The following is a 22574-nucleotide window of genomic DNA, read 5'->3' as shown; positions in this document are numbered from 1 at the left end:
ATAAAACTTGAAAAGTGTGTCAATCAAAGGATATCTGTACCAATGGAAAAAGGGCATGGCAAATAACCCTGCTAGAGTTCATGCCCACAATCAGTCACCCATTTGATTGTTTCAGGAATCATGTTATTCTCCCACATTCTCAATAGCCCTCAGATTTTACTATTCGACAGCACACTAGCAACATTTGACAAATCCGCTATCGAGAAATATTATTTATTGAATATTTTATTTCTCATTTGTTAATGCTTCTGGAAAGAGTTTATCCAAAACTATTATTAAACATTTATTTTAATAAGAGAAAGTTTAACATTACATATGTTGAAAGAAGAGAAAACATGCAGATGTTGTTGAAAATTTTCAATAAATATTTAGTTTGGCCCTCGACTTAGTCCAAGTTTTTAATTTTGGCCCTCCGTGAATTTGAGTTTGACACCCCTGATCTAATGCTTTCCTATTTACATCCCTGTCTAAATAGCTTTTAAATGTTACATTTGGAACCATCTCTCCCATTTCCTTTGGTAGCTCTTCCATATACTCACCATCTTCTGTGTGAAAATCTTCTCTTAAGGTCCCTTTTATATCTTATCACTCTCTCCTAAAAAAATCTATGCCCTAGTGTTTGATTCACTAAACCCTGTGGAGGGGACGTGTATGTGATGGCCTGAGGCACCTTTATAACCCTCTGCAGTTTCTTGCAGCCTTTCTAATAAAATACTTTCTGTATCCTCTCAAGCTCCATGACATTATTTCCTGAAGCTGAGTGACCAGATCTGCACCCAATTATTAGAAGGAAGTATGAAACAAAGAAAATACAGACAGGTGGCAACGCAGGTAATGATGAGTATTTCTAGCATCTTCTGCTTTGTGGCAATGAGGTATTAACCTGAACATAGAACCGTACAGGAGAGGGACAAGTCTTTCAGCTCACTATGTTTATGCTTACCCAAATTAAATTAAACTAAGGAGTAAAACAGAAGTCTGCAGGCATTGTGATTGTAGTAAAAACACGGAAATTTTGGAGGAACTCAGCAGGTCTTGCAGCTCATAGGAGGTAAAGATTGTTTTGGGACTCAGCCCTTCCTCAAGGTGAGAAGGGAGGAAGCTGGAAATGTCGGTAATATATCTTTACCTCCGATGACCGTTGGGAGACCTGCTGGAGGAACGCCACCATTCTTCATTTTTACTTAAATTAAACTAATCCCATCTGCTTGCTTTAAAATCATTGCTATCCTTTCTGCTATTATCACCTCTCCTGGGAATGTGTTTCAGGCATCAACTATTCACTGTATATTTTGTTTTAAAACTTGCCTTGTAAATCTGCATTAAAGGAGAGTTCCCCCATTCCCCCTTTACCATCTGATGTCCCCCCCCCCAGAGAAACATTTTTGCTGATCTGCCCTATCAGTGCCTCTCATAATCTTATAAACTTGTATGAGATTGCCCTTCACCCACCCCCTCCTACATTCCAGAGAAAACAATTCATTTGTTTCTTGGAATCCACCTGGTTTCTTGGAATTTATGACAGAGAATTGAAACCATGTGTTCTGATTTGAAAATAGTATTAGTGTCACCATCTGGTCAAACAGCAGAATTAAATTAATGTGAACCTCTTCAGCATGGCTGGTGAAGGAAAGTGACGCACCATCAATAATCACAAAAAAAACCAAAGTTGTGAAACTGATGAGCTTTTATAAACTATAGACTGGAACAGCCATTATCCTCATTGTTGTATCAAGGCAGAGTGGAATGGGGAGCATGAAAAGGGCTATGGGTAGGATTGGTTTCAGAAGGTGTGTCCAGTTGGCATCAGCCAATCATTCCATAACGGTGGTTATCACTGAAAGTGAATTGAAAAACTATAATGTAATCTTGCCATTAGATTCACCTGGGTCTGTGTGTTTGAGGAAATTTCAGATTCATCTCTGCAACCATGCCTTTCCACTTCCTCCCTGGAGACCTTTAAACCTTGAGACTTATTTGGAGAATTGTGATTATTCAAGCTTAGTCGTCTTCTTGAAGTACAAGTAGTTATTTTAAACTCTTTCTTTACAATTAAAATGATTTTTTTCTGAAATTAGAATGACACTGACCACAAAGTTTTAGTGAACTTTTCAAACGTCACTCATATAATCTGAACTCTTTGAAATTTGGGTCCAAGGAGTAATCAGATACTTGTTTTTCATCAACATTTGCAGTTTACTTTTCGAGATGAGCACAAAGCATTAACTCGAACTCTAAGGTGGTAGATTCTATTTTAATTTACAAGTAATTCACACTTGTGCAGCCAGAGTGGATTCAACACATTCAGCGACTTTATTGGCTGAATATGAATCAACAGTACAGAATGTGAACTAATTAGTGTCATGTTCAAATCCTTCCACTTCAGCCAAGGTCTCAATGCCAAGTACCAACACACCCCTTCTGCCTCCATAGATGCTGATCTTTTTTTGGAATATTTTATTTTAATTTTCATAGACTCATCAAACAAACATGATAATCTTTTTTTAACATTCATGTAACATACAGAGAATGTATTTGTACCCCCCACTGCCTCACCCTCGTACAACTAAAAGTGCCATCAATTAAATGACCTTGATAGCAAAATGAAAAACAACCCATATATTCCCCCCTCCTATTTTCCCCTCCCAATTTACCTTTACCCTCCCAGGCACCAATAACCAAGCTATTGGTGCCAATCCCCCTGCCATTTTGAGTCGTGCCTAATGCACCCATCTACCACTCATATCTTCCTTTCCTTGATCTCCCCATATTCATTCTTACTTCTAATATACATTCATCATTAAACATTAACATTATGAAGAAAACACACATATCCCTCACAAGTATCTCATTACTCCTTGGACCCAAATTTCAGAGTTCAGATTGCATGAGTGACGTTTGAAAGTTCACTAAAACGTTGTGGTCAGTATCATTCTAATTTCAGAAAAAAACCCTCATATTCCTCACAATTACAATATTTACAGTCCATCTTCCCCTGATTCCCTCTTTCCACCTTATTTTCATTTACATTTATCCCGAAGTGGTGTCAGGGTTCTTACAAAGTCCATTGCCTCTCTTGGATCCTTAAAAAACTTTCTTTCCCCTCCCTCCCTTACTATTGCTGGGTGAAGGAGGGTAAACTCTATTCCTTTTAGTTTAATGCTCTTTTTAACCGGGTCGTTCCCTCGTATGTTTTAATAGTGCTGCGTTTATGTCCAAGTAGAATAAAACCTTCTCCACCTCATATTCCACTGGACATCCCCCCCCCCCTCCCACCACTCCCAGTCTTTGCACCCACCACTGCAGTCCATAAAATCTTCTCTCTATCCTGGTAGCGAAGGAGCCTTACCAGGATAGAGCATGGCCATTGGTTTGGCTGGGGGTGGGGGGGGGGGGGGGGTGGGAGGGGCCACAAGAGACTGGTGGGCCAATTCTATTAGATCATTTCCAATTTGTTTCCTCCCCAGTGTATCTGGGATCTACTTTTTCAGGAACGCCATCATGCCTCTCCCCTCCTTCACCCCACAATTTTAACCATATTCCTCCTGCTGATGTTTTCTCAGGAATCTATCTTCTCCAACATCTTTACCCTATCCTTTTCCCATGCATCCGTTTTGCTCTCTCTTTTATCCAATCTTTTGTTTTAGATACCAAACTGCCCCAGATCCAAACTAGAGAAGAGCTGGAAAGGGAGAGATGGCCAACCTTTATGGCCAGGGTCCCAGGGGAGGAGTCCAGGTGAGAGTGTGGGTGAGCCAACCCGAGCCAATTAGCATACACAATCCATACCATTACATTCAGCCCTCTTTTTAAACAGAACCCCCCTCCGCCCCACTTTTACACAACAAGAGGGGAGAGAGAAGAATTTTTTTTTTTGCTAGAGGTTTAGCCGCACTGGCGATTTCCTCCTTCTGCGGGACCGCTGGAGGAGGAAATCGCCAGTGCGGCTAAACCTCTAGCAAAAAAAAAAATTCTTCTCTCTCCCCTCTTGTTGTGTAAAAGTGGGGCGGACGGGGTTCTGTTTAAAAAGAGGGCTGAATGTAATGGTATGGATTGTGTATGCTAATCGGCCCTTGCCAGGTCATTTTCGGAGTCCCCTGCCCTTGCACAGTGTCCTCGTGGCCTTTGGGGTACTTCACAAATGCTTATTGCTGGAGCTAGCGACTATGATCCCCTCCTCCAAGAGTCACTGAACCTTGGCCTGGATGAACTCTGTGAGAGATGATAAAAACTGATATACAAATATGAACATGAAAAAACAAAAATTGATACATGGGTAAATGAATGAAGCCAGTACAAACAGGATGAGACATGGATATTAGAATGCAGGAAGCAGAATCAGTCTGAGTAAGATAAGAATCTCCTAGCCTTTTTATCAGCAAGTTCACTGTATGAATGAGATAAGGATAGACAATAGATAATATGTAGGAAAGTAGAGTTAGTCTGAATGAGATAAGGGTCTTCTAGCCCCAGATAGAATTAGCAAGTTTGCATATGTAATTAGTAAGCCTTAGACAGTATTAGCCAGTTCTACATATGAAGAGGACACAGCCCTGAGGGTCAGGAAGGTATAAATTAGAACAATGACACGGTTGTGAATTTCTTTGGCTTGGCTTCGCGGACAAAGATTTATGGAGGGGGTAAAAAGTCCACGTCAGCTGCAGACTCGTTTGTGGCTGACAAGTCCGATGCGGGACAGGCAGACACGATTGCAGCGGTTGCAGGGGAAAATTGGTTGGTTGGGGATGGGTGTTGGGTTTTTCCTCCTTTGCCTTTTGTCAGTGAGGTAGGCTCTGCGGTCTTCTTCAAAGGAGGTTGCTGCCCGCCAAACTGTGAGGCGCCAAGATGCACGGTTTGAGGCGTTATCAGCCCACTGGCGGTGGTCAATGTGGCAGGCACCAAGAGATTTCTTTAGGCAGTCCTTGTACCTTTTCTTTGGTGCACCTCTGTCACGGTGGCCAGTGGAGAGCTCGCCATATAACACGATCTTGGGAAGGCGATGGTCCTCCATTCTGGAGACGTGACCCATCCAGCGCAGCTGGATCTTCAGCAGTGTGGACTCGATGCTGTCAACCTCTGCCATCTCGAGTACTTCGACGTTAGGGATGTAAGCGCTCCAATGGATGTTGAGGATGGAGCGGAGACAACGCTGGTGGAAGCGTTCTAGGAGCCGTAGGTGGTGCCGGTAGAGGACCCATGATTCGGAGCCGAACAGGAGTGTGGGTATGACAACGGCTCTGTATACGCTTATCTTTGTGAGGTTTTTCAGTTGATTGTTTTTCCAGGCTCTTTTGTGTAGTCTTCCAAAGGCGCTATTTGCCTTGGCGAGTCTGTTGTCTATCTCATTGTCGATCCTTGCATCTGATGAAATGGTGCAGCCGAGATAGGTAAACTGGTTGACCGTTTTGAGTTTTGTGTGCCCGATGGAGATGTGGGGGGGCTGGTAATCATGGTGGGGAGCTGGCTGATGGAGGACCTCAGTTTTCTTCAGGCTGACTTCCAGGCCAAACATTTTGGCAGTTTCCGCAAAGCAGGACGTCAAGCGCTGAAGAGGACACAGCCCTGAGGGTCAGGAAGGTATAAATTAGAACAATGACACGGTTGTGAATAAGTACAATGAGGATAATGACATGATAAGACACCGACAGGATTCCCCCTGGTCCTCCAAGTGCACAGAAACAGCACGTAGGTAGGCAGGATTACCTAATGCCAAACCTCTCCAGGAGGCAGAAGAATGTAAGGGGGAGGGTATTCCTATACTGAAATGAACTGTATAAAAGTTGGGTGAGCCCCAGTGTATGTGTGTATTCCCATGGTAAGGGGAAGCACCCAACTTTGCATTGTTGTATAATAAATGTTCTTTGTTCTCAATTTTTATCTCGAGCAATTTCTGTGAAGGTACTTCTGTTTCTAACAACTCCATATCTTCAGTGCTATAGCGCCTATTCTTGGTGGCAATCAGTTTACAGTCCGGGGTGAGGTTCGCAAATAGTGAAGGAGGGACCACCCACAGGGTGGTGAGGCTGCAGGATGGTGCTGGAGGCTGGATGCTCGATTGGGGGGGGCGGGGGGTATCCGTAAGCTGCGGGTTGTAAATGGTGAGCGAAGGTTGGGGCTCTCTGAATGCCATCATTGCGTTCCTGAACTGACAGAGCTGGGGCATGACCAACAACAAGAAATCATTATAACACCCCCCCCCCCCCCCCACCGTCAGAGACACCACACAGTACCGCCATCGACATGGACCCAGTCATCGGCCAGATGGGTATCGAGAGTCTATGGGCCACCTCGGGGTGGATAAAACTTTTGGTACTGCCACTATAAAAGAGAGTTTGATTTGTGCCCATTCACCTCAATCTGCATCATGGAGTTCATGATTGGGTGAGGACTGGCTTGGTCCAAGGTGATCGATGCCAGGATGGGTATGTTGTCTTTGTCGACGGTGGGGAGGCCCGATGCCCAAGATGGCAGCTGCTCCTGGAGTCCTTCATGCTCGACACCTCGAATGTCTTCCAACATTTCAGACTCGACCTCTTCGTGCCTACTAGTTGGAGCGGCCTGACCAGGCCTTGTCCTCAACTTGACTTTTTCTTCCAGCCTGTGGGGTCTTTCTCTCCACTGCTGACTTCACCTCGACTTGGCTATCCCAACCTTGGGTCCCTGACTCTCCCATGCCATCGGTTGGCACTCACGTCACTATCTGCTTATCCTGGACTCGGTTACTCTGTCCTTGGGTCCCCAAATTGTCTGTGCCTGTCAGTGCTCACATACGCACGACACTAAAGGAGGATTTGACCATGTCCTCCACTAAGCTTGTGTATCTCCATCTCTTCCATCTTCCAGAACTCCTCCTTGGCAAGTTGCAGCTTGTCAGGAGGCAGTCTGCATGCCCGGGAAGGTGGTGGTGATCCTTCTGTGGGAATATGGTGCTGGACACTGTGCTTGGGTGCAGCTGCAGAGAACTGCGGGATGACAATGCTTGGAAATTCCATGAAGATTTTGGCCTACTCATTCTGAGAAAAAGTCACCGAGTCCAAATGGAGTGCAGGCAGAGTGGCTTGCTGTAAGGCGGGTGATTCAGAAGTCTTGGAATTGACCAGTTGACATCCCTTCAGGTCCACCAGGAGGCAGTGAGCTCGGAGGAAATCCGCACCCTCAAGGCCTGCGACAGGAGGTGAAGGTCCACTTAAAGCGACAGGAGCCGAAGTCAAGTGGGATGGTCCACAAACCATATGTTTTAATATTGCTGTAGTTAGCAAAAGTGAGAGAAGGCCCAGACTTTCCAACAGGGGTGTCCCAGCTCTTGAGAGGCAAAACACTGAATTCTGCTCCTGTATCAATGGAGAAACAATGACTGGAATGCCGGTTCCACAAGTAGTGGAGGCTGTCTCAGTGGCTGTCCTTCATAGCCATTAACGACAACCAGCCTGCATGTTTCACGTGTGTGAGCAAGGTGGGTGGCAGCAGTGGGCTGCAGAATCCCATTCTGGTGGTAGTAGCACCAGTGCTCCTTTCCTGGGCTTTCATCCGCTGTAGCTGTCACCATCCTTTTCTCTGGGGCAGGGAACAACCAAGTGCCCTGGTGTGACACAGCAACTGGTCGACGGTTGCCCCGCCACGCCATAGCACATTGGCATGGGTCACCAGCCTTTGGGGGTTGCCAAAATTGTCATCTGCCAAGAGCAGGCAAATATCCTCCGGCATCTGCTCCAGGAATATTTATTTGAACAGCAGGCAGTGTTTGTGGCTGTCCATAAGCGCCAGCATGTTGTTCATGAGGGCAGATGGTGTTTGGTCGCCTAGGTCGTCCAGAGTATGGATGAAGAACACTTTAATAGCAGGGGGCTGATGCAGGATATCTATAATTCTTCCAGCAGTCACTTGGTCGAGTGAGCTGAACACGTAGTAATACTTCGTGTTGTCCACGGTGATCTGCCTGACATGCTGTGAGGTCCTAAAGGTAGATAGTTTCAATGAGACTGTGCTTTGTACATTAGTTTCATTCATCTTGGGGTCCAAAATTACAATTTGGGCCTGTCGGGGTCACCATTGTGGATGAGAAGACGTGCAGTGAACAAATTACACCAGCAGCTGTGAATGAATTAGACCAACTGATTTTAATCGAACTTGTGGGCACAGTTTCCGGTAATGCTTGTGACTCCCACGAGAGAAATGACGTCAGCCCCAAGGGCTGGAACCGTGCCCAGTACTTTGGGGCTTGCTGCCCCCGTGAGTTCTCAGTTCTGTAACCCACAATATTTTATTATGTACGCTATGGAACATTTATTTGATAAAACTTATGGTGTATAAAAAACCTAATTGGAATAACTAACCCATTACATTTTAAGAAAAATGGGCATGAGTTTTCAAATCAAAATATTTGTAATTGGCCACTGCAAATTGTCCATACTGTGTAGGTAGTGGTAGAATCTGGAGGGAGTTGATGGGAATGTGGGAAGAATTGAAAAGGGATTAATGTGGGATTGATGTCAATGAGTGATTGATGCAGATTCAATGGATCAAAGGGCCTATTTATTTTAATTATTCTAAATTGAAGAGAGATGATCTGAAACTTTGCAAAGATGGGTGGATCAGAATCTTTTCTTTTGAAGAGAAGATGGTATCATGGTAATGTGTTTGAGGAAAGAGGACCATTAAAAATAACAGCTCATGTGAGGGTTGATTGAAGGAACTCAGTGAACTCAGTGCCTGTGCCGAGTACCCCTGTGGAAGTGCCGCTCAGCAACAAATAGGACCTCCAAGGTAGTAATCTCTGGATTCCTGCCGGTGCCACACGCTAGTGAGGGTAGAAATAGGAGGATGTGGAGGATGAATGCGTGGCTAAAGAGATGGTGCAGGGGGCAAGGGATAAGATTTCTGGATCATTGGGATCTCTTCTGGGGAAGATTGGACCTGTACAAAAGGGAGGGACTCCACTTGAACTGGAGGGGGAACCAATGTGCTGGCAAGCAGATTTGCTAGAGCTATGGGGGGAGGTTTAAACTAGTTTGGCAGGGGGGGTGGGGAACAGAGTGTGAGAGCAGTGTCAAGGGAGCATGGCCACCTAGATAGGAATAATAACAATAAAATAGGTAGGATGGAGATTAGGGTAAATGGTAGAAAAGAGAATATATGTGGGGGTCATTCTCTGAAATGCATATATTTTAATGCAAGAAGCATAGTGAATAAGGTAGGTGAGCTTAGAGCATGGACAGATACTTGGGGTCATGATATTGTGGCAATTAGTGAGACCTGGCTACAGGAAGGGCAGGACTGGCAACTTAATATTCCAGGATACATTTGTTTTAGATGTGATGGATCAGGGGGTAAAAAAGGGGGAGGAGTTGCTCTGCTTGTTAAGGAGGACATTACTGCCGTGAGGTGGCAGGATGGTCTGGAGGGATCGTCCAGTGAGGCTGTTTGGGTGGAATTGAGGGGTGAAGGAGGCATGAGGGTGCTAATAGGGGTGCATTACAGACCGCCAAATGGGCCAAGAGAATTAGGGAGATAACATGTATGTGTGAGAATCATAAGGTAGTGATCATGGGAGATTTTAACTTCCCTCACATTGATTGGGATACCCACACAGTTAGAGGGCTGGATGGCCTAGAGTTTGTTAAATGTGTTCAAGATTGTTTTCTAAATCAATTAGCAGAAGAACCGACTCGCGACGGTGTAATACTGGTTAGGGAACGAGCTAGATCAGGTATGGGACATTAATGTTGGAGAACAACTTGGGTCTAGTGATCATAACTCTGTTAGTTTTCGGTTAGTTTTAGGGAAGAGCAAAGAGGGGCCTAAAGTTGAGGTTCTGGATTGGAGAAGAGCAAATTTCGAAGGAATAAGAAGGGATTTGGGGAGTATTGAGTGGGACAGGATATTTTCAGTTAAAGATGTAAATGACAAATGGAGGATATTCAAAAAGAAATTTTGAGGGTACAGAACAGATATGTCCCAGTGAGGATCAAAGGAAAGGCTGGAAGTCATAGGGAGGCTTGGTTTTCGAAGAATATTGGAAATTTGGTTAGGAGAAAAAGGGAGGTGTAAAGAACAGGGAGCTGAGAATTTGAAGGAGGACTACAAGGAGTGTAGAAGCAATCTTAAGAAAGAAATTAGAAAGGCCAAAAAAAGGCACGAAGAGGCTTTGGCAGACAGAGTAAAAATAAATCCAAAGGGTTTCTATAGGTACATTAAAAGTAAAAGATTAGTGAGGGATAAAATTGGACCCCTTGTAGATAGCGAGGGTAGGCTGAGTGAGATGTCAGAGGAAATGGGGGAAATTTTGAATGATTTCTTTGCCTCGGTATTCACTAGAGAAAAAAATATTGAACCAGTTGAAGTAAAGAAAAATAGTGAGGAGGTCATGAAGCATATAAGGATAACTGAGGAGGTAGTGATGGCTGTGTTGAAAAAGATAAAGGTGGATAAATCTTCGGGACCGGACAAAATATTCCCAAGGACACTCAGGGAGGCTTGTGGACAGATAGTGGGGCCATTAACAGAGATATTTAGGATGTCACTGGTCACGGGGTTAGTGCCAAAGGATTGGAGGGTTGTGCATGTGGTTCTGCTGTTTAAGAAAGGGTCCAAATGTAAACCTGGGAATTATAGGCCCGTGAGTCTGATGTCTGTGGTAGGCAAGTTGAACGGAAAGTGTTCTAAGGGATGATTTACAAATATTTGGAGGTACAGGGATTGATAGGGAGTAATCAGTATGGTTTTGTCAGGGGTAGATCATGCTTGACAAATCTGATTGAGTTTTTCGAGGGGGTTACAAAAAAGGTTGATGAAGGGAAAGCTGTGGATGTTGTCTATTTAGACTTTAGTAAAGCTTTTGACAAAGTTCCCCACAAGAGATTAGGAAAAAAGGTGGAGGCATTAGGTATAAATAAGGAGGTAGTGAAATGGATTCAGCAATGGTTGGATGGGAGGTGTCAGAGAGTAATGGTAGAAGATTGTTTGTCCAATTGGAGGCCGGTGACTAGTGGAGTTCCTCAGGGATTGGTCCTGGATCCACTATTGTTTGTTATATATATTAACGATCTGGAAGTAGGGGGTGGAGAGTTGGGTAAGCAAGTTTGCGGATGATACAAAGATTGGTGGTGTTGTGGACAGTGAGGAAGATTACTGTAGATTAAAAGGTGAATTAGGAAGGCTGGAGGTGTGGGCTGAGAATTGGCTGATGGAATTTAATACAGATAAATGTGAGGTGTTACATTTTGGAAAGGCAAATCTAAATAGGTCATATGCATTAAATGGTAGGCTATTGAGATGTGCAGAGCAACAAAGGGATTTAGGAGTGATGGTAAATAGTACCCTCAAGGCTGATACTCAGGTAGATGGTGTGATGAAGAAGGCATTTGGAATGTTGGCCTTCATAAATCGGAGTATTGAATTCAAGAGTAGGGAGGTTATGATGATATTGTACAAGGCATTGGTGAGACCAAATTTGGAGTACTGTGTACAGTTTTGGTCACCAAATTATAGGAAAGATATAAACAAAATAGAGAGAGTGCAGAGAAGGTTCACGAGAATGTTGACAGGACTTCAAGGTTTGAGTTACAGGGAAAGGTTGTGCAGACTAGGGCTTTTTTCTCTGGAGTGTAGAAGATTGAGGGGGGACTTGATAGAGGTGTTTAAGATTTTAAAAGGGACAGACAGAGTAAATGTGGATAGGCTTTTTCAATTAAGAGTGGGGGAGATTCAAACTAGAGGGCATGGTTTAAGGTTGAAGGGGGAGAATTATAAGGGGAACATGAGGGGAAATTTCTTTACACAAAGGGTGGTAGGGATGTGGAATGAGCTTCTGACAGACGTGGTCGAGGCAGGATCATTGGTTACATTTAAGGAAAGACTGGATAGTTACATGGATAGGAGGGGACTGGAGGGGTATGGACCGGGTGCTGGTCAGTGGGACTAGGAGGGTGGGGATTTGTTACGGCATGGACTAGTAGGGCCGAACTGGCCTGTTCTGTGCTGTAAGTGGTTATATGGCTATATGGTTATATGGATCAGGCAGCATCTAGGGTCAGTCAATGTTTCGGATTAATATTTTATCAAGATTAAAGTAGGAAGGGGAGAAATCAAGTATTTCATGAGGGGTAAAGAGCTTGGGGTGGGGCCACAAAGTGATGATGTTAGGTGAGAGGAGTGAAGAGTCAGATAGTGATGCTACTGGGAGAAAGAAGCAGGGTTCAGGTTAGAGAGAAAATGAAAATGGGACGAGGTGAAGAGATGGAAATAGTGGATCCAGAGAGAGGTGGTGATTTTACCTATTGTTGGAAAATTCAACATTCATGCCATTGAGTTTAAAGCTGAGTAGGAGGAAAATGGATGTGTGTTCCTCAAGTTTACATTTGGCTTCACCTTGGAACTGGTGAGAGGAAGTAAAATAATTAGTAACCTGAAGTTCTAACTTGGATTTATAGACAGAGCACAGGTGCTCAGCAAAATGGCCGCCCAATCTCCCATATGGTCTCACAAAATGCAATAGATAAAGTTGGACAAGGTTGTACCTCCCTGGTAGCAGAGTAAAATATATCTCTGAGCAGGCAAGGCATATTCTGAAAGGGGATTGTCAGCAGTCTCTCCTTTCTTGAATAGCTTTGATATTGGCCATTTTATAATCCAAATGACCAGATCCAGGGAATTTTGGTAAATCATAACCAAGAATTAGTAAACCCAGTTGGAGGCTCATGTTCAAACCTGATATCTGGTGCTGTCTTAGTGGAGGTTGTATCTTCTCCCTATGATCTAATAGGTTACCTCTGGGTGCTCTGGTTTTCTCCCACATCTAATTGGCTTCTATAAATTGCCCTTAGTGTGAGGATGAGTGGTAGCATCTGTGGGTAAATTTTAAAAACATTGAGCTTAATGGTCAAAATTCTGGCTGAAGGGCCTGTTTCCATGTAGTATGGTTTGAAGACTCCAATCCACTATACTGCAGTCTTGAATGAATGAAGGATAGGAACCCTTCCCTCCTAGAACCATAGTTAGGATTCTCTTGACTACCCAACCACTCTCCTTATTGAACATGCAAACCAGATCCAGATGGTCATTTTATGGATCCGAGCGACTTGGATTTTCTCAAGAATTACCGATTAAATCTTGGTGTACTACACAATTCTAACGATATTGAACAGCATCTCAGCTTTTGATTTGCATTTTACATGCTTCTGAAGTACACATTAAATTCAACATTTTTGACCATCACAATTTCTTCTATATGGCAGCAAATAAATCAGCACAACATGGTGTGGGATGAAGGGCCTGTTTCTGTTCTGCCTGATACCCTATGTTCAAACAACAGCGGTTAGTAATGACATTTCACTTCCACTCAGAACACCTTGTCTTGCATCAGCCACCATCCCCCCACCCTCCACCAAAATCCCATTGTTTTTAGCTGCCTTTCACTCCACCACATTCCTTTGTCCTTTCTACACTTGCTTCAAGCTGTTCTATCGCAAATATTTTTCAATTTTTATAAAATGTTACTGACTGGTTAAAAATTCTACTTTTTGCTCACACTGCCTGACCTGAGTTTTCTTTTCATCTTGTTCCAGACTGTGAATTTGGTTCCTGTACTGACAATAACCACAACAGCAGTGCGAGTATAAGACAGATTTAATAAACTAATATTTACACTAAAAGGTCTTGTCTCTCTGCAAGACAAACCTGGAAGGCTAGACAGTCGCTCTGGACTGCTTTATAGACAAGGTCACCGGGATGACCCCTGGTGACCTAGTGGTGCAATTACATATCACCACAGTTCCTCCATCAGCCAGCTCCCCACCATGACTACCAGCCCCCCCACATCTCCATCGGGCACACAAAACTCAAAACGGTCAACCAGTTTACCTATCTCGGCTGCACCATTTCATCAGATGCAAGGATCGACAATGAGATAGACAACAGACTCGCCAAGGCAAATAGCGCCTTTGGAAGACTACACAAAAGAGTCTGGAAAAACAACCAACTGAAAAACCTCACAAAGATAAGCGTATACAGAGCCGTTGTCATACCCACACTCCTGTTCGGCTCCGAATCATGGGTCCTCTACCGGCACCACCTACGGCTCCTAGAACGCTTCCACCAGCGTTGTCTCCGCTCCATCCTCAACATCCATTGGAGCGCTCACACCCCTAACGTCGAGGTACTCGAGATGGCAGAGGTCGACAGCATCGAGTCCACGCTGCTGAAGATCCAGCTGCGCTGGATGGGTCACGTCTCCAGAATGGAGGACCATCGCCTTCCCAAGATCGTATTATATGGCGAGCTCTCCACTGGCCACCGTGACAGAGGTGCACCAAAGAAAAGGTACAAGGACTGCCTAAAGAAATCTCTTGGTGCCTGCCACATTGACCACCGCCAGTGGGCTGATAACGCCTCAAACCGTGCATCTTGGCGCCTCACAGTTTGGCAGGCAGCAGCCTCCTTTGAAGAAGACCGCAGAGCCCACCTCACTGACAAAAGGCAAAGGAGGAAAAACCCAACACCCAACCCCAACCAACCAATTTTCCCTTGCAACCGCTGCAATCGTGTCTGCCTGTCCCGCATCGGACTGGTCAGCCACAAACGAGCCTGCAGCTGACGTGGACTTTTTTTACCCCCTCCATAAATCTTCGTCCGCGAAGCCAAGCCAAAGAAAAAAGTTCCTTTTAGAAAATACCAGCCCACAGCTAATCCCAAGCATTTTACACGGTTTAGTAGAAAATTTTGTTTTGCAAAAAGAGATTTTTGTTTTGCAATATGGTAGTGTTCCAGCAGAGCTTGCAGTTTGCTAGCTGCCATCAAACTCAAAGCTGGGTGGCACGTTAACGGGTCAATCATCAAATTATCAAAACTGATAACCAGCATAAAGCTGGTACACCCCCAAGAAGCTAGTATAGGATGAAATGTCTCCTGCTGCCCTTCAATTAAGTCATAAATTCCACACCTCAATGCTTGATTTTGAATCTTGCTCACAAAAGTTCTATTGAATGTTAGACAGAATCTCATATTTGGACACATCAATGACATATTACTTTGCCCTATCACCTGAATCATGACACGCTACTACAAGATCACCAAAGATCTGTCTGCACTACCTCCACATGTGTTGCATTACTTGTCAACTGTGAATATTTAGTGAACAAAAAGAAGATGGAGGGACTCAATTGATCAGGCAGCATCTATGGAGTGAACAGTCAATATTGCAGGTCAGGTCCCTTTGTCTCTCCTCCTGCTCTTTGTTCAAAGTCGAAGATCAATATTTTTTCATCAGATCATATACATGACACCACATACAACACCGAGATTCTTTTTCCCTTACTTCAAGATTCCAGCATTCGCACTTTTGCATTTCTTCAGAGAATATTTATTATATTTTTCCCAACCTTTTATATCTATTATCCCTTTTAAATAGCAATTTATGTGTTAATTTGTTTTAGTTTGTTGATTCATTCACATCTCAACTCAATATTGAATTTACTGTCTTTGAAGAGAGATGATATGTACCAGAACACCTTAAACCGCTTGACAGTTCTCTTCTGAACAATTGTGTCTGAGTGGCTCAGTGGTACTCGGAAAAAAATATTTGTTATGAAATGGATGAAAAAGGAAACAGTTGTAAACATTTTATTGCCTTTTCCTGACACTTTATACCTGGGTCTGCAGTTTTGTATTCTTTCATAAACCAGCTACCTCCTTCTCATATCCCAGTACACAGCAGCAGAACAAACCAATCTCAGTAGCACACATCATGTACAATGAATGGACCACGTTCTTGATAATCTTTCTGGTGAATCCACGAAGACTGGAAAGCCTGGAGAGAGGCCAAAATGGAACCGCCAATCCAGACAGCGTACCTCCGTGCAGGCACTGCATTTATATTAGTTTTGATGTCTTTGGGAACAAGAGGAAAAATTTCCTGACAAAACCGAGAATAAAAGCCCTCAAACATTGTTGACCCCCCACTCAACAAAATATTATCGTACATGAGTTGCTGAGCTTGGGGCTGGACTGTTTTCAAACTGTTGATGGTCATGAGGTGAATTCCTTCTTGGCTTGATCCCCAGACTGATGGTTTGAAAAGAGCCTCGGGGCATTTCATTCTTTCCTTCCCAATAGTAATTACGTGGCCATCAGGAAGCTCATAGTCCACAAGGGACTCCTGGTCAGCCAGCTGTGCCACCTTCTCTTGATCAACTGCGACAAAACAGCACTTCTGCTTGATGTCCTCAACTATGTACCTGTCCTTCTCGTGAAACGCATTCCCTGCCTCTCCCAACAGCTTCATAAGGTAAGTGGTGAGATTGTGGCCACCCACGTCCATCCGACCGATTGCATCCAGGATGTTGTATCCGTCGAGAACGGGGACAGTGTGGGTCACGCCATCTCCAGATTCTACCACCAGCCCCGTGGTCTTCCCGTACGAATACACTGCCAGCGCTGACTGGTAGGAGATGTGCACGGCGGGGGCATTGAAACGCTCGAACAACAGTTCTGCGAGCTTCTCCCGGTTGGTGGTAGGACTGAGAGGGGGGTCAGAGATCAGGATAGCATGTTCCTCTGGAGCAACCTTCAGATCCTCATCAAACACGTGGCGGAGGAGATCCTCGGCCGCGGTCCAGTCCACGATAATGCCTTGCCAGGTTGGCTTTGCTACATTGAGGTCTGGCTCGGTCGACACACTTTTGCCCACAGTGATGTTGCTCCGTTTACTCTTCCCTCTTGGATCTCCCACTCCGGATCCCACCACGGAGTCTGGCCTGGGTTGGCCAGCGAACCCCGCCTTGCAGCTGCCCGAGCCCATGTCCACCACCAGCGGTCCCGTCTTCATGATTTCCATTTGGGGCACTCGCCCATGGTCAGGCTTACCCTTGGCTGCGACTTCTTTCACAGAGCCGAGTGAGGAGGACGATCTGTGCACTTTGGCTTCATCCGTGACACCGGACGGCGATTGCTGAATTTTCTGCCTCATTTCCAGCAAAAGACGGCGAGGAATAGCTGAAACCCCAACGATCAGTTAGCTGAAACAAAGTGCACCTTCACCTTGATCCACCCTGCACCTCATAATCACTGCAATGATGACGGCGCCAAGTTGAAATGAGTGGAAACGGCAACATTACCAATGTTTGTAATAATGAAACACGTTTAGATCTCTTGATCTTGGTTTAGTGGGTGGGAAGAGGGGACGAGGGAAGGAAGGGGCAGGAAAGGAGCACAGGCTAACATCCATGACATCATACAGCCCTGAGATTCTTTTTTCCTTCTGGAGAGGCACTTTACTGGTAGTGCAAACAAAAAAATGTATACACATGTAAACAATACAGAGAGAATAAATACAATCAATAACCTGCACAAGTAGGGGTTCTTAAATGAGTCCCTGATTGAGTTTGTTGATGGTGGAGGGGTGGCAGCTGTTCCTGAACCTGGTGGTGCGAGTCTTGTGGCACCTATATCTCTTTCCTGATGGCAGCAGCGAGAACAGAGCATGTACCGAATGGTATGGATCCTTGATGATTACTGCTGCTCTTTGACAGCGGCGTTGTTATGGGCGCGGAGGACCCCAAAATCCAGCAGCAATAGAAAGTTGCTTTTAATTATCTTTAAACATGAAAACAGGATGAAACATATTACTATTAACCTAACTTAACCCCCTTCTAATTCTAAGCACATTGGTATGAAAAGCAGCAATAGAAAGTTGCTTTTAATTATCTTTAAACATGAAAACAGGATGAAACATATTACTATTAACCTAACTTAACCCCCTTCTAATTCTAAGCACATTGGTATGAAAAGTCCAATCTCACTTCTCACTCTTCCAAGTTCACCGGTTGCAGGCAATTCTTATACAATGTACAGAATTTAACATTATGAATTTCACCAGGCTTTGGTGCTTGAAAGGTAAATGGTTACCGCTCAGACTTTGTGCATTTGCCGCAGACCTGTGGCTATGATAGACGAACTGTAATGTATCCATGTCGCTGTTCAGGCAGGAGCTGATGTGCTTCAACACCAGCCTTTTAAAACCATCACTGTTGCTACATGTGCTATTGGATGATAGTCAATAAGGCAGATTACTACACTCTTCTTGGGTACTGGTATGATTGACACCTGTTTGAAACAGGTGGGTACTATGCCCTGCCAGAGTGAGATGTTAGGATAACCATGAATATATTGGTAAATTGGTCAGAAAATATTTTTAATACTTGGTTTAGGTACTCTCTTCAGACTGGATGCTTTCGTGGAATGTGGGGGTACGGAGGGGCGGTTCTTCATTTTACTGTGGTCAAATTGGGTGTAGAAGGCATTGAGTTCCTCTGTGAGTGAAGCTTTGCCATCTGCTGCTGCATAGATTTAGTTTTGAAGGATACAGGTGGGAGGGTAGAATAGAAAGAAGCTGAGAGGCGAGGGGGTAACTGAATGGAGAGAGATGGGGAGCTGAGGAAAGGAGACAGGGAAAGAAAGAGTTCAATGGAAGCTGTTGACATTAATGCCATCTGGTTGGAGAGGGCCCAGATAGAACATCAGGTGTTCCACCAAATTGTGGATAACCATGGTTGGCTGTACATGAGGACGTAGACAGAAATGTTGGTGTGTGGAATTGAAATGGCTGGCCACTGGAAAGTCCCTTTTGTTGCAGTGGATAGAGCAAAGGTGTTCAATGAAGCGATCTTGAAGTCTGCATCCAGACTCTTTGATGTAGAGGAGTCCACAAAGGGAGCACTGGATATAGTAGATGACCCCTGCAGATTCACAAGTGGAAGGACTTTTTGTGTCCCTGAATTGTATAAGGGGAAGAGGTATGGGTGCAGGAGTAGCATTTCTTGGAGTCATAGGGGAACAATTAATGGGAAGGGATGAGCGGACATGGGAGCACTAGAGGGAGTGGTCTATGTGAAAAGCAGAAAGGACAGGAGATGGGAAGTTGTCTGGCGGTGGGATCATATTGTAGGTCATGGAAATTGAGGAGGATAATGTGTTGGATTATATAATAGGCTGGACAAGGGAAATACTGTCCTTGAGGCATCTTAGGGAAGAAGGGTCCAGGGAAGATGTGCAGAAAATAGAGGACATGCAGGCAAAAGCTGAGTTGATGGTAATAGAGGGGAAACCACATTTTGGATGCAGGGAGAATGGAAAATAATCCTTACAGGGATAAGGTGTGAAGAAGTGTTGTCGAGGTAACTGTAGGAGTTAGTAGGGGTTTGCAGGATATATCTGTAGAAAGTTTGTTTCCCAAGATGGAGACAGATAGACAAGGGAAGAGTGTTGCCAATTAGAGTGAATTTGAGCAGCAAAGTGAATTAAATTGATGAGATCATCACAGGTGCAGGAGGCAATACCAATGCAGAGGAAGACTTGATGAGCAATGCCTGTAACCATGAAAAGGCAGGCATAGCTGGGACCCATGCCGGTACCCATAGCTACCCATTGGTGAAATGAGACAAAGGAGGTTATTGAGGGTAAGAACAAGTTCTGCTAGGCTGAAGAGTGTGCTGGTGGATGGGGTCTAGTTGGGTCTGCTATTGTGAAAGAACTAAAGGGCTTTGAGGCCTTCAGTATGGGGGAATGAAGGTATTTTGAGATTAAATGTCCATAGTGAAAATAAGGTGGTCCTATCCAGGGAAATGGAAGTTGTTGAAGTCATGGAAAACATGCGATGTATGGAAGCATGAAAAAAAGGGACTGGATAGGGGTAACAAAATAGAGTCAAGATATGATACCAGTTCAGTGGGGCAGGAGCATGTGGAAACCATGGGTTTACTGGAAAAACTGGGTTTGAGGATCTTGTGCACAAGATAGAACTGAACAGTGTGGTATTGGGAAAGAATGAGGTTAGAAGTGGTGGGAGGGAGATGACCAGAAGTGATGAGGTCAGTGATGGTTTTGCACCCAGAGAGTTGTGGATCTGTGGACAGTGGACATTAATTCTCTGGATGCTTTCAAGAAAGAGTTAGATAGAGTCTAAAAGAGTCAAGGGATATGGGGAGAAGGCAGGAATAGAGTACTGATTGTGGATGATCACCCACGATCATAGTGAATGGCAGTGCTGGGTCCAAGAGCTGAATGGCCTACTCCTGTACCTGTTGTCTACTGGGGGGTGAGTAGTGGAAAGAGTTAAGAACTTCAAATTCTTGGGTGTCAACATTTCAAAGATCTGTGCTGGGGCCTCCATGTTGATGCACACATGAGAGGGCTTCATGAGAAGTTTGGGCTGATTTGGTATATCACCAGAGACTCTTACAAGTTTCTACAAGTGTACCGTGGAGAGCATTATTGCTGGTTGCATTACTGTCTGGTTTGGAAATGACAATGCACAGGAAAAGGAAAAAAAAACTGAAGAGTTGTGAAATTGGCCAGTGCAATCATGGGCATCAGTCTTCACTCCATCAAGGACATCTGGAAGAGGCAGTGTCTGAAGAAAGCAGCCCCTAACCTCAAGGACCCTCACCATCCAGGCCATGTCCTCTTCACACTACTCTCTTAGGAAGCAGGTACAGGAGCTTGAAGACGAACCCCCAGCGGCACAAGGACAGCTTCTTCCCCCTTGCCCTCATTTCTGAATGAACAATGAACCATAGACACGATCTCACTTTCTCTTCTTTTGAACTAATTTATTTATTTTTAAATGTAATTTATAGCAATATTTATATTGTAGTGATGCTGCAAAACAACAACTTTCATGACATGTTCATGACAATTAATTCTGATTCTAAAGGCTTACGATGGGAGAAGGGGTCTTCATGAGTGGAGGAGAGAGAATCCTGGTTGAAGAAATAGGGACGGAGAAGATGGAAGAAGAGTTCGGTATTGTGACGGGTACGGAACCTATTGAGGTGTTGGCAAAGGGGGTATGAAGATGAGGCTTCTACTAAATTGTATGTTACAGGGATTGCAGTGATCTTGAATGCAGACCTTACTGAGGACAGCAGGGACCAACAAAAGTTGTCATTTCATTGTTCGCTGCAGAAACCAAGCCATTGAAACTTGAATGGTTAATAATTTTGTAAGTCTTGGCCAACTATTACTATAAAATTTTCATTACTTTTTATCTTATTCTTGAAAGTGATTATCTTTGACTTTATAAAATACAAGGTTTTTCTGTGATAGACTCTGTCAAACAGATTAGGTAAAGCAACAGTTTTCCACACTATTTAATTAAAGTATAATTGTCAAATATTAAAGTGAGATTTCTTGGAAGGGTTATTTATCATCCTGCAGTAACCTTTTGGTAACCTTTGATCTTGAGGCTTCTTGCAAAGAATAATCAAGATTTAATTTCTTGAACAAGTAGCTTGGGATTTAATTGAAATGTGCTTCCATTGATATGTACATATCTGTTTCATCTATTTTTTTCTCATGCTGTTGATGAGGCTCAAGTTCCCTTTATCTCTAATTATTTTCCTGTCGTTTTTTTTTCGGATCTCTGCAATAGACTTGCAAGGAGCCAAAGATAAAGAAATCTAATAGAAGGAGATGAAGAAAATTATCAGTCATTTTATAATATGGCATCAATTTATTTTCACAATTTGAAGAGAGGTAAGTAATTATTTTTAGAAACACCAACGGGTACTATCTTTGTCTCCTGGCCAAATGGCAATCTGATAACAGATTTGATCAACCCTGCTCCCAGCCTAACATTGGAGTTGTACAGTCCCGCTGCTGTCACACTTTCTTGCTTAGCCCACCATAGAATGTCAGCACAGGCCACATCACTCCATGGATCATTAAAATTTTCATCCGTCAGCAGCACGTCAATATCTTCTGGCAACTGCTCCAAAAAAGCATGCTGGAACATGGAGTTGTTCAAGTGAACCGGTATGGACTTGAAGGGCTGACATGGCCTGTTTCCGTGCTGTAAACGGTTATATAGTTATAGAGTCACAGAGACATACAGCACTGACAGGCCCTTTCACCCACCTCATTCATGCTAACCAAGTTGGCATTTTGGGCTAGTCCCATTGTGCTACATTTGGACTTTATCCTTCTAACCTCTTCCAATTCATATATTTGTCCAAATGTTTTTTGAATGTGAGAAAGAGAGAGCCGAGAAAATATTATGTATATTTGTATTTTATCCTTGATTGTATGCCTTATTTTGAACAATAAATAAAATATATAAAAAAGAAAGACAGAACCGAGGCGCTCAACATTTTAATTTTAATTCTCCATCCCATTCCCTTGCTGACATGTCTGTCCATGGTCTTATACACTGCCAGGCTGACACCACCAGCAAACTGGAGGAACAATGCTTTATCTTCAATCTGGGCATCTTCTAACTGGATAACCTCGATTTCTCTGGCTTTTTAAAAAACCCCCACCCCCCCACCCTTCCTCTTCCCCGGTGCCTTTCCACCAGCTCTGTCTCAGTCTCCTTTTCCCTCTGTCTCACAGAGCCAAATCAATTTTCATCTTTCCTATTATCATTCAATTAACACCTTTTGTTGCCCTGGACTACTCCTCCAGTCAGCCTTGTCTTTATTCTGATGCTTTCCTATTCTTTGCTTAATCTTTGAAGAAGGGCTCAGGTCCTAAATGTCAGAAATATATTTTTACCCCTTGTGAAAGCTGAGAGACCGGCTGAGTTC

At 43.9% G+C, this 22574-nt stretch overlaps 1 protein-coding gene and 1 long non-coding RNA gene across 2 annotated transcripts; one reads left to right on the top strand and one right to left on the bottom strand.

Moving 5' to 3' along the window:
* The first annotated feature begins 759 nt into the window (after nt 1–759).
* LOC138756526 (uncharacterized) lies at nt 760–21519 on the top strand. Its single transcript, XR_011353130.1, has 3 exons — nt 760–831; nt 20705–20805; nt 21422–21519. It is a non-coding gene; the product is annotated as an uncharacterized lncRNA (long non-coding RNA).
* Nucleotides 15600–17060, bottom strand: LOC138758971 (uncharacterized). Its single transcript, XM_069928664.1, has one exon. The coding sequence runs from the start codon at nt 16958–16960 to the stop codon at nt 15725–15727; it is 1236 nt and encodes a 411-aa protein (XP_069784765.1). The 5' UTR covers nt 16961–17060; the 3' UTR covers nt 15600–15724.
* Nucleotides 21520–22574: the final 1055 nt, after the last annotated feature.

Source organism: Narcine bancroftii, chromosome 3, assembly GCF_036971445.1.
Source record: "Narcine bancroftii isolate sNarBan1 chromosome 3, sNarBan1.hap1, whole genome shotgun sequence".
Taxonomy (NCBI): domain Eukaryota; kingdom Metazoa; phylum Chordata; class Chondrichthyes; order Torpediniformes; family Narcinidae; genus Narcine; species Narcine bancroftii.
This window is presented reverse-complemented; position numbering and strand designations above follow the sequence as displayed.

What these genes read in the sequence shown, in the direction of transcription:
- LOC138758971 (XM_069928664.1), bottom strand. Translation starts at nt 16,960, where the DNA reads ATGAGGCAGAAAATTCAGCAATCGCCGTCCGGTGTCACGGATGAAGCC.